This window comes from Candoia aspera, chromosome 2 (genome assembly GCF_035149785.1).
Source record: "Candoia aspera isolate rCanAsp1 chromosome 2, rCanAsp1.hap2, whole genome shotgun sequence".
NCBI lineage: Eukaryota > Metazoa > Chordata > Lepidosauria > Squamata > Boidae > Candoia > Candoia aspera.
In genome coordinates, this window is record NC_086154.1 from 168,367,246 (window position 1) to 168,380,294 (window position 13,049).

A 13,049-nucleotide genomic window follows, 5' to 3' on the forward strand; every position below is an offset into this window, starting at 1 on the left:
ATCAATTTGAGGTTAGAATCTCCTTCTGAGTTCTTAAACATTACCTTGTTTTTCCATGTCTGTTTCTATCTTTGATGTCTTTTCATTCTACAGTTCCTCTGGTTCTCTATCTGTAAGGGTCAAGACTTCAAAGCAATTCCTGATATTCTCCTTGAAAATGGTGGGTATATGCTTAAGATCATACTATGGAAACTATTGCTTTTTGTTCTGCTTTAGTTGACTTGGAACTTGCATCTGAACGGTGTATGATCTATCCATTCCACAGTTAGGCCCTGGCCATGTCTTTGCTGTTATAACTGAGCTCTTCTATCTTCTTGTACCAATAAAGCAGTCAATTTGATTTCTGTGTCCTTCATCAGGTGATGTCCATATATATACAGGCATCTTTTGGGTTGTCTGAAGACTGTGTTAGCAGTGAAGACATCATTAAATTGGCAGAAACTGATAAGTCATTCTCCTGCTTCATTTCTGTTCCCTAGGCATAGAGTCCAACTACATTTTCCTCCTTAATAACTTCGGCATTCCAGTCCCCAACCACAAGCAGCATATCTTGGTTGCAGGTTCTGTTGATTTCAGATTGAACTTAAGCATAAAACTCATTAACCTCCTTTTCTTCTGCATCAGTGGTTTGAGCATAAACTTGAATAACTGCCACATTGAAGAATTGTCCATGAAGTCTAATTAATATTATTCAGGTTCTAACTGCATTGTACTCAAGTACTGTTGCTATACCCTTCCTGACTATGAAAGTAACACTGTTCCTTGTTTTTCATATCCTGAGTAGTAAACAGTATGGTCTTCTGACTGAAAGTGTCCAATTCCAGTTTATTTCAATTCACTGAAGCTGAAGATGTCAATGTGTAGTTGATTCATTTCATGTTTCATTGTGTTGAGTGTTCCCATGATAATGTTTATTACATACTATGTTCCCATAGTAATTCTGTCTCTGCAGCTTCAGATTTTCTTTTCCTGCATGGGAACATTGGCAACTCAATGTCCCAAAGGCTTTAATCTAGCCACGTCATAAACATCATTAGTACTCCAAGAGACCCTGAGTTCTGTGGTTTTTTTGGTAAAATGCAGGAGTGGTTTACCAGTGCCTTCTCCCACATAGCATGAAAGTATGCCTTTGATGTTGTCACTAAAATGATCATATATCTTCAGCATCTTTCTATATTGCTGCTACCCAATATAGGTGCCTACTTGCTTTAGCTGGGCAGCTGGAATGACCTTCACACCTTGGGTGACCCTGTTGGGAGTATACATTCTTGGTGTACACTCCTGGCAGTCTTTGCTGTTTCCTCCCAGGAGCCCCCCTGCCATGATGAGGCAGCAGAGCAGGATCTGAGGCATTTAAAATGTATAAGGCTATGTTATTTACCTATATAAGTTATTGGAGCTGTATTATAGCAGCAGCAATGATTCAATGACTCCCATTCTAGATCAATATATCTGCTTACCTGAGCTTCTTTCTTCTCCTACAGCCAAACTGCCACCTCAGTGAATTCTTCACTGCACAAAAAAGGCCAACATGAATTATGGGTCTCTGGGATTTGTAGTTCTCAAGTCAAGAGACCCATCTTACAGGAAGGCACAATATTCTGTGTCCCAAATAAAAAGTATAAGAGTCCCCCTACCTCAAACCATCTTCCAAGGGTTTCAGGGACTCTATACAAACTGTAGCCTTAGGTCATGCTGGCTGGGGAATTCTGGGAGTTGAAGTCCACGCATCTTCAAGTTGCCAAGGTTGAGAAACACTGCCTTAGGTTGTTCTAAATCCTTAAAAATTCCTCAAGCAGGTACCACTGCGATGCACATATTAATTTCCTAAGTTCTTATTTGTAGATTTTGAAGGAATTAATGGCTCTATCCCTTTTCATAGTATGTGTAAATTCCTACACAATGCATCATTGTTGGCTGAAACAGACATTTTGAGAAAGGCACTCCTCCTGTCTCTCACTCTCTCAGCTTGTCTACAATGAAAAATTACAGCTTCTTATAGTATCCATTAACTCTTACGGCATTAACCTTTTTGAGCTGACAAGGACAGCTGCATTTCCATTAGGTGACCATATAAATGGGACACCCTGCGACTATCTCCTCCTCTACCATGTAATTCAGGGCAGGTCTAATTAAAAGAAGCAAGGTCTGTTTGTATGGAAACAGCCTTTGAGTTATTACCACAATATTACCACAACAAAAGGTGAAGGTAATTAAAAAAAAAAAGGAAGGAAGAAAGGAATCATATTGCTTAATAGTCTTTTGCCTTCACAATAGCTCAGAGATGACCAAGTTGAGACGCGTTTCTCTCTCTCAGTCTCTATTTTTAAGAATTTGTATTTCTAATATATGAAAATGGAAACCTTAGAAAGGGTAAGGATTGTGACATCCAATTGTGCCCAGCTTTTGTTTCTTGTCACATCAATTCAGCTTAGTTCTGTAACCTAATATGAGGGAACAAATTATGCCGAATGGTTTGACTAAGCACCCATCAATTTGATATTTAATTGCTCCAGAGCAACTGGGCGGAATAATGTCATCCTTTATTTTATACATCTCAAGTAAAAAAAATCAAAAGATTAGAACCCAACCAATCCTTAGAGCAAACATCTCACAGCTATGACAGTAAATGGAGCCTCCGTACAGAGGAAAGTGTATCTTTGAATATCAGAAGCTGTGCATTTCACAAAGCTGCTTATGTCTGATATATTATTTATTTTTCAAATTTCTAGGTTAGGCTACCCAACTCCAATGACTCTTGAGTGGCTTAACATAAAAAAGAAAGGGGAAAACCCCACACCCAAACACAGGGTCATCTGGCGGGAATAACCAGCAACTCTCTCCTCACCCACAAACAGACAAAGGGACCCCCCAGTAACCCTAATTTAAGGCACGGTGGGGGAAAGTCGCGTTATTAATGCTATTTCAAAGGCAGGGATCATGTGGGTCTCCAGGGGGATGCAGAGGGCAGGTACCATGATAGCCTCTCCTCTCTTATGTGGTCCACAAGCAACATATCCTCTTCTGGTCTTTGTAACTTGAAAGATTATAGTAGTCTTTTAGTGCTGGCCTTGATATAGTCTTTGGCTAGAGCTACATGTTACACACAGTGGCTGTGATTCTTTCCTTCCTTCCTTGGTTTCTGAATTAATCCATTTTCCGCATTCATATAATACATTACATTATAAACTAATGAAATGGGCTTGTTTGCATAATATGCGAACTCATAAAAAATACCAAAGGTTGTATTTAGGGAATCTTAGCTTGTTTGTGCAAATAAATACATTAAAAGCATCTTCATATGGGGATGGGTGCTAGTTGAAAATCATGTTGACTTATTTTAAAGATCTGAGTTCTAGTTTTGAGTCACTTTATTTGAAAACAGAGAAAACCCTTTGGGTTTTCTTTCGCAACACTGAAGTTTATTAGCAATATGCTCTTCCATTGGTGGGAACTTTCTTTGCCTCACACCTTTTGGACTGAAGTAAGCCATTCTGTTTCAACACAATCACTCAAAAATAAATAAAAATAAAAATATATTAATACCAAGCATCAGCTCACCCTTTGCAGGATGACTCTTTGCAGAAGGCCAATTTCACTCCTACTTACTTCTCCTAGGCCACAATCTATGAGTGGGAAGAAGTGCAAGGACACATAGACAGTAAAAATAGTCCTGATCAAGTATGGTTGTACTTTAAAGTAGAATTCATGGAGCCTGTGCGTACTGCTTAGAACGTATCTCCTTCTCTTCCCCCCTTTAGCATGCAATCATGGTTAGAGATATCAGGGAAATAAAGATACTGTTTGACAAACTACTGATGTTATAGTGAAGTTGGCATGGTCACCTGGATGCTTTCTTTTTTATTATTTTTTCCCAGGCCATCATTCACACAGCTTCCCTTCACAGCAGCAAGGGTATGTAAGAAAAGATGCTTGCAATTTATTTTATTTCCCTTTTTCACACTGAGCCAAGAGGTGCAGCATTTTTTGTTTCTTTGCGATCCATAGCAGCCTGGGGCAGGATATTAGCAGAACAACACATTTTGTGTTCTCCTATGGGACTGCTATAAGAAGCAGGTTCATGGTGATCTCAGCTTTTCCAGGCAAACTGAACAGAGTGGCAGGTCATTTACAAACTCTTTGGAGAATTGGGAAGTGATGGTGTGAAAATGACCAAAGTCTTCTGTGAATCCAGCCATGCAGATAAAACAAAATACAACAACTATTTCTAAACCTAGAAGAAAGCAAACATCAAACAGGGAGCATTTCAATTATTTCTAACCCTGTCCCATTTTCTGCCTGTCCAAATCTTCACTGTAGTTCTTTCTTATCACCAGTCCATTTGTGCATTTTGCAAAATGCCCATTTGTGCATTTTGAAACCTATAAGGGAAAGGTAGCAGGAGGTACAATGGTGAAGAAACTACTTTGCCTATTATTGTTTCTGGAAAAGAAACCTATTTGGGTAGTATTTTAAAGCTTACTTTCTGGTATATGATAGCCAAAGGTGCTGGTGATGTCTGCCCCCGTTTTCTGGTCAAAAGCAGCCCCACAGATGGAGTTTCATCATGATCCCTACTTTTGGCACTTTATTGGGAAAATGGGAATCTAGGGAGACTGGATGCTGCTGGATGGATGACTATTCAATGAAAGACAAAACTCTCACAAACAGCCCTTGGCCAGCTTGGAATTAAAACAAAAGCATAAAATTTGGCAAATATTTTCTTCTCATTTTGAGGGAGGGAGGAAGAATCAAGAGCAATTAGTTTGACACCAACCAAATTAAACTGGCAAAAGGAAGCATCAGAACACCCTCAGCTTGATGAACTCTAGATATTTTGAACTAAAACCCCTTCACGTAGAATATACAATGACTGGCTGGGGATTATAGTTTTAATCCAACACATTTGGTAATCCCCCAGCTAGGGAAGGCTGTCTTAAAATATCTCTGTACAGAAGAAAATTGGTGGCCATTATGAGCCATTTAGTCCACAGGAAGTTGGCAACTGGGGGTCAGGCAGTCACTTTCTGATAATTAAAATATAGCTTTGTGGAATAAGACAGCAGCTTATGTAGCTCTAGTGTATGCAGCTGCCATCATGCAACTGCCTGGGAAATTAAAAGGGTCTGTGTCTGAGTCCTTCGTTTTGCAGCTCTCTGTTATCATGAAAAAAAGAATTTCAGTGAAGAAGAGCCCTGGGAAAGATGAAATATTGATGCCTAATCAATTTTCTTCTTGCCTTGCAGAGATGATGCAAAAATCCACAGCTAGTAATCCAAGAGACACCTGTGCAGATTAAGGGTTTTGCAAGGAGTGAGTCACAGGAACTTAAAACATCTGAGGTTGCCATAAAGCTTGAAGTTACATGTTCAGACAAAAAACTAGTTACAAAAAGAGCTGGCACCTAAAAGTGTGTCTCAAATACTTGCAGGATCCTGGGAAGGCCAGTTCTCCTGCACTCCCAGGCTATTTCAAATATAGTTCCTGAAATGAAACTGCAGTCAGAAGGCAGCTGTATCATTAATGGTCAAAGCATAACATGCATGCTTCTGTAAACAGGGCTGACCACATTGCTGGTATCGTGCAGATTATTATGAGACTGCTGGTCACTTACAAAGAATCTTGTCTTATGAGACAAGAGTACTGCTTTATCTAACTTATCTAACCACTATAAGTTCTCTATAAAGAATGTTGCTTTCTAATATATGAACATTATAAAGGATAGGCCATAAGGTGGTTCTGCCCACACACAGACTTGGTCAAGTGTTACATTCTTCAGTCCAGACACACTAAAGTCAGTTGTGGCAACCTCGCTTTAGCAGGTTCTCTGTTGATCAGGCATGGGCTGAAATACATTTCCAAGAAGCTACAGAGCTAGTCAATTCAGAGGCTATCTACCAATTGTGGGGACTGATGCTGCACATTTCAATGGGGAGTTAGTATGCTGCAGTGGATAAGGTGTTGGATCAGCAGCAGGAGACCTAATTCTATCCACCCTCAGGCATGGGAGCTCAATGGGTGACTTTGCACCAGTCACTCACTCTCAGCCCAACCAACCTTACCGGTTTGCTATTGCTGTGGGGAAAAATTGGAGGAAGCGCTACAAATCCTGGCATTCAGCTCCTGAATGAAAGCCAGGATAAAAATCAGTCAGTCAATGAAATAAAGAAGTAAATCCATCCCTAATCCTGAAGACTGTACCAAGCCTTGGGCAGGTAACTCACCCAGCCTTAAACCACAAGGTTCCTAAATTCGATCCCTGGTGTAGACACCAGGGTAAAACACCTTCCTTTTCATGGACAACTCCCCAATTTTCCTAGATGTGTGCTACATCACCAAACAAACCTGAAGAACAAGAAGCTTGCTTTGTCTGGACAGGATCTATAGCAAGCATATAGGATATAACCTGGAAGCAAACAAAGATCCCGGTTCAAAAGTGACTCCAGTTTGAATTACTTTACTGAAGGGAAAAGCCCTGGCTTATTACTAGCATCAGAAGATAGACTGGTGCTGTCGTCACTCCGGGCTGAGAAATGGTACGGTCCAATAGTTAAAGAAGAGTGAGCTACAAATCCTTGACTGAAATTTCTCCCTGAGCATAAGCTCACTAGATATTCAGAGGTGAGCTATGATTCCTTCTGCCTGCCTCCTTTCTTATTCTAGGAATAATACTGGCCACCATGATAAGGTTGGTACAGGATTCCTGAAAAAATGTTTGTAATGTATGTTGTGCTCTCTAAAGTGCAGTGTGACTGCTAACTATTGGCAATGGGCATGGTGACTAAAACACCATCTTTTCTCATATCTTGACATCCAAAATACACTGAAATAAAAACACGGGTTTATCCAAATGTATAAGAAACTCCATCTTACGAAAAATATCAGTCAGAATGGCTTACCAAAGCTCTCACATATATTTCTATAATCACAGCATACTGCCAATTTACCATATTATGTATAGCTTTGTTGCTCTAGGAAACAGAATCATATGTAAGTTTTGTCAAATGTTCCCTCCTTTCCAAAATATTATTGTACTTCAAAATTTTAGAATACTGAATCTGATTTAACTGTCTGAACCTTGTAAAAGCCATAAAAAATCAGCACATTTTTTTCTACACTGGCATGAATTTGGGTACTGGTCTCCCAAATTACAGAGATAGTTTATTTTAACATTAGGCCAAACATTTAGAAGCTTTTAAAAAGAAAAATGGCAATTAAAACCACAAAGCAGCCTTCTCAGGGACAGAACAGTGCTGGCATAGAATGTAGTTACAAACCAGAAAGGAGGAAGAGATATAACAAATTGTACTGGAAAATAATTACACAGATTAGCGTAGATATGGATGAGGCAGTAACTTCACCCAGCTCATGAAATTCATCTTGGAGCATGTAGATGGGGAGATGATGAGATACATAAAGATCAGAACAGATCAAGAAGTGTTTGATCATGCAAAGGAATGATACCCAGCTCCAAAATGAGAGGAGCCTCACTGTGAATTCTAAAAATCTCTGGGATCAAAAATTAACCCAGAATGGATCCAGATTTGCCTGTCTCCTGAAATAAAATAACTTTTTACCTGCAGGTTTTACACAAATGAAGAACTGCAGCACATCTGCTAGCTGGAAAGGACTCCCTTTCCTGGAAGCTGGTGGAGATTTCTCAACCAGCAGATACAGAGGTGAGTAAGCCCATCTGTCTGCTGCTTTGTGTAGCACGCTGAGGTGCTTACAAACATTTCTTGTGCTATTCTTCGTACTTCTGAAGAGAGGAACATTCAGGGAGAAGAGATACTCAAAGGCTTGGCCCTACAGAGGTTCCCCAGATGTTCTGTTCAGAGATTCTCTGCACCAATACACAGTATTGTGTAATGGCTACCCAAGCCCAACCATATTTTAAGTGTTTCATTAATAATAGATGTGGTAATTTTACATCTGGACTTTTAGTGAGAGGACTGTAATTCTCCCCTTTTCATGGACGTTCTGTCTCCCTGAAGACTGAACAGAGATCCCATGACACAGTCTAAGCTAATATCCCATTGTTGGCAGGGCTTGAGAAATGCATTAGAAGACTTTACAAAGAGCTACATCCATTAAACTTTGCACCCTCAGGGGAAAAACTAAAAGCAAATCTGGAATAAAGTAAAGAGCATAAATTTAGCAAGAATAGGATTGCTGAACACATTTAGAGGGCTACAGCCCAAGGAGAATTTTTTGTCATCTTAACTAAAGATTAGCTGGCCAATAATAAGACAAATGAAAAATCAGTTTTATTGTTCTGCCCCACTGCTCAAGCTATTAAATAATCTTAACAAGACCACTGCCTAAGTGCTGCTGTGACATAATTAAACAGCAGGCTGTCTAGCTGTAGAGAAATCGATAGAGACATTAACATCCATTGTTTTTTCTTTTCTACGTTGCTTTTGTTCTTGCTTTGCCTATACAATTCTGCTTTGAGTGACTCAGAATATTCTCTTGCAAAATTGTATGCATTTAAATGTTACCACTTTTGCTGCAGTCAAAAAACTTTAGTTTGTTATAGTCACAGAAAACTATTCTAGCTTAACTGTATGGGTGAAGGAAGGGGATAGAGAGATAAATTCCCCTCCCTTCTCCCATGCAGTTAAACTGGAGTATATATGTTTATGTGTGTATGTATACACACACACACACACCTCCCCTAAGATGTGCTCCCCTGCTGGAGGTTCCTTCCAACATTACAACTTCAGATAAAGTGTCTTGGACATAAACAACACTGCAAAAAAATCCAGTTATGGCTCCTGATTTTGGTTTCACAGGAACTAAAGCACACTAAAAGAGATGGCTATACAAGAGACATTTTCACCAACTTCAAAATTCTTTTGGAGAATCCATGTATGCATTCTCCCTCTAAGAAATGTAATAAATAAGGCCGTTAAAAAAAGAGACAAGCACAATAAGTTATTATAAAGTGAAATGTATGAAAATGCAATTTAATAGTATGACTTTCAACTAACACATACAGCAAAGTGAATATGTGATATACAGACTTGTCTCAAGGACAGCTCTAAAATTGTTGCACTGAAATAAGACTTTTTTTCATATAAAAATAACTCTCTGCTTCCATCAGCTTTGGATAATTCATTACTAAATGCAAAACTAAGCCCAAATCTCTCTCAGGTATATATAGCAATGCCAATGGGGATGCTACACTTATACCATAAAATGCTACACCAAGCTGTTATGAGGAATCTCAAAAATCAGCAAGATGAAAAGATGCCAAGATCTTAAGGAGATAATAAACGTTTTGAAAACTAGTATTTTATGTATGGAATGATTTACCTCAGCCAGGTAGGAGAAGCAGTCTAAGCCAGCAAAGTGCTCCAACTCACCTTTCCACTGTTGTAACCCTAAGGAATTTTTAGGTGTCCTTCAACAAATATGGAGCAAGAATGATTCACACAAGATTAAGGGGCCGGTAAGAATATAAATCAGCCAAGAGACTGTGCAATGATGCAGTATCTGAAACTGCCTTTTGGCTTTATTTACTACTATCATAGACTGTAGAGGTGAGTATTACTACTTTCTATTTTTTTTAAAGCGTTCAATCCATCATGATTCACCCGCATCTTGATGTGTTGCCCTTCCTGTGCACGAATGAATGAATTCATGTTTGCTTTAAAAAGAGCCATTTTTAGTGGTTGACAGAAAATAATCAGGCCAGTGAAGTTTGCTCCTCTTTAAAGGGAAATACTCCTTCAAGAAGATTATAGAAGATGGCAAGACAGAGGTCTACATAAGGCCTCATCTTTCAGAGAGGATAAGAAGCTTCTGTCTATAACCATGGACCAGCTTGTGCTCCATTGTATCTTCTCCATCTATCCTTCCAGGCACTTTGACCAACCCCAAAGTGTAGAAATATGAAAGATTAATTGAAGAAATTAATAGGCTTTTAATAAAATGGCACAGTTCTAAATTTCAAGCCAATATTTTGTTTAGGTTGTTTAATACCCCTCTCTGATGATCCTGCAGTGTAGAATTCATCATTTTGCCCTGAACAATGTTGATTTCAAAATGTTGTGCTCAACGGAAGTCTCCCAGTTTCTACATCTTAAGCAAACTAAGTGTATATTGACAGGGCAGAGCAAAGTTCAGCTACAAGAGCCCACGAGATCAAGGAAGGGCACCTACTAGAAAGAACAACCTCACACATCAAAACAATACCTGTAAATCTGGGAATTCCCCTATCATGATAGCTATTAAAACTGCACATTTAGTTAACAAGAAAAAAGAACATGTGCAAGGAAGTAGAAATTCCAGGTTCAAGATATCTATTTCCCTGTTCAAGACAGTTTGAACAGCAACATAAAACACAATGTTGAAAACATTCAAACACTGAATTTTTAAAATTAGCAATACATATTGAATTAATAAAAATGGTTCTTTCTTTCTTTTTTACATTTTTGTGGATCCCTGGAAATAGATGTTCCTAACTGCTTACCCTTTTGCAGCAACAGCAAAGGCTCTCATTCTAGAAGGGCAGCTTATCCTTATTTAGTTTTCCAAACAGGGTAGGTTTTGTGCTGTTCTAGAAATTTAAATACATTTAAAAGGACCCACATGAAATTTCTTTGCCATGTGTCAGTCAACAAACTTCTAAGAAATCATTTGTTCTTCACTAACCACATTTCCATATATTCAGTATGCACTTAGGGTCTTCTCCAATCTCTTACTTTTGTAATATGTGCCCAAGATATCTAAGATTTAGCTTCATTATTAGTGCTTCCAGTAAGCAATCTGATTTTACTTTGTCTAGCATTGAACTGTTTGCTTTCCTTGCACCCAAGGTATTGTAAAATTTTTTCTCCAGCACTACAATTTAAAGACATCAGCTTTTCTTCATCTAGCCTTTCCAATGATCCAGCTTTCACAGCCGTGCGCTACAATTGGGAAAAACCGGACTTTGACAATATTCACTTTGTTGTCAGTACAATGTCTCTGAACTTTAATAATTTGTCTATATTTGTCATATAGACAAATTATATCACAGAAATGTTACTTCTGTGAAGTAACAGATGTCTCTATTATTTCATAACTACAGTTAACATCCCTATGAATCTTTGAGCCTAGGAAGACAAGTCTGCTACTACTTCACCTTTTCTGCCTATTTGCATTGTGTTGGCATTGCTTGTTGACATAACCTCAGCTATTTTTAAATACTGAGCAGCGGACCTGCATTTTCACTTTCACCTTCAACTTTCAATTCACCTCAGGTCTTCAGCTTATTTCCACATTGCAATCCTCACAGGCAAAACTGCATCCATGCGGCAAGTTATCTTCATTTCTTCCTTCAGGTCTGTTAGTGCTTATTATGAAGTTAGACACTAGCCTTTGGGCAAATGTCTAACTTCATTTGCCCACAGGCTAGTGTCTCCCTGCCCTCTTCTTCCAGCCATGAGGATCAGGAAATAGAAGTCCTCAGTTTACACACTGAGAACTAAGCAATACAGCTGGACAGGGAAGACACAATACAGGAATTCCACTTGGGGGAAAAAGTGCCATATGAAAGTCTATACTGTAAGTGCCACTTGGTAAACCTTCTAAAGCAGAAGGTATCAACAGCTGTGTTGCCAGTAAACCCTGCAGCATTATATGTTCTCCATTATGTAAGTCAGAGATCCCAAACTTTTTGTGACAGTGGGCATATTTGGAATGTTCAGCACATGCCATGGGGGCTCTTGCAAAAAGACTGGTATAGAAGGTAGAGCCACCCATAAAATGGATGAGGTGCCCCCTCTAACCCCTGGATGTTTTCTACCATCTGAATGTACTGTTATCTTTCTTCTGGAAAATTGGGAATACTTTTCCAGAAGCACTGGGTGCAACCACCCAATTATTTTCAGTTGTAAGAATGCCTCTGGTTCTATATGGCACCTAGGAGCATTTTCAGAATTAAAGAACCATACTGGAGGCAGGCGTCATGCTTTGCAACAGGCCTGTTTTCCTTTTGTTTATATAACTAAAAAAAACTAAGCCATATCCAAAAAAATAACCCTGGTATAGCCTGGCAGGCACTGCAAGAGGTGTTGCTGGGGGAATAGTGCTTAAGGGCATGACATTATAAGCTCAGAATATATGCCTATCCTTTGGGGAATATGTGTACTTCTAATCTTTTAGTGGAAAGTGCAATTGCTCATCAATTATCATGGATTTTTAGAAATGGTTATGCCTCTATACCAAAGAGCCCTACAGCCCTGTACATAAATTAGCTGCACAGCCACCTTGCCTAAACCTCATAAAATGGAAACACATTTACAGCTATTGTCTTGTCTGACATGGTTGTTAATGTACATCATGATTAGCAATGAACTCTCATGGCTTTTCTTACATTGTATTTATTATGAATCTCTTATTCAGATTGATAATTAACATCTGAAGAACAGAAGTTCAAGTCATTAAGTGTCATTATCTATAGTGAAACAAGAACTTATTTACAGCACCTTAAAAACAGCAAGCCATTAAGACTGTATGTATTCAGCACATACACTGTACAGTAAACGCAACATAAAGATTTGTGAATGGAAGAAAATGGAAGAATTACTTAGAAACATACAGTGAAACTCTCCAGATTAATAGGAAAAGCAGAAACAAGCATACTGATGTTTGAGAACAACTTAACCCACATAAATCCTCCACACAGAAAGTATGACAACCCTGAAGACTGCTCTTAAGTAAACCCTACTGAAAAGCAAGTTGTAGAGAAATAGGACTGATAGAAATGTGGCTTCTGCAGCACTGTAGATGCTCCTTGTGACATCCTTACCTGTCATGATCCTCTGAGCTTCATATGGTTCCATATAGCCAGTGTTTTCTCCTTTGCCCGTTTTGTTGACTTCATTCTTGGCGTCAAATGGATCAGAGTAGTCATCTGCTATTAAAACCTGAAACAGAGGAAAGAGGTCCACTCTTAGCTTTGGGTACTATTTTTAAACAAGTCTTTCAGGTTATTTAAAACACTTCAAAGCAACACAGGTTCAAACTCACAAGGTTCATTTCCAGGATGCAGCTGTCCA

General features: G+C 38.9%; 1 protein-coding gene across 1 annotated transcript in view; it reads right to left on the reverse strand.

Annotated features, from left to right (window-relative positions):
• SHB (SH2 domain containing adaptor protein B) overlaps window positions 1–13,049 on the reverse strand; it is a 159,504-nt gene that overhangs the window by 81,761 nt on the left and 64,694 nt on the right. The window contains exon 2 of the mRNA XM_063294816.1: window positions 12,800–12,917. Coding sequence (XP_063150886.1) covers window positions 12,800–12,917 — 118 coding nt within the window. The remainder of the gene's footprint in view (window positions 1–12,799; window positions 12,918–13,049) is intronic.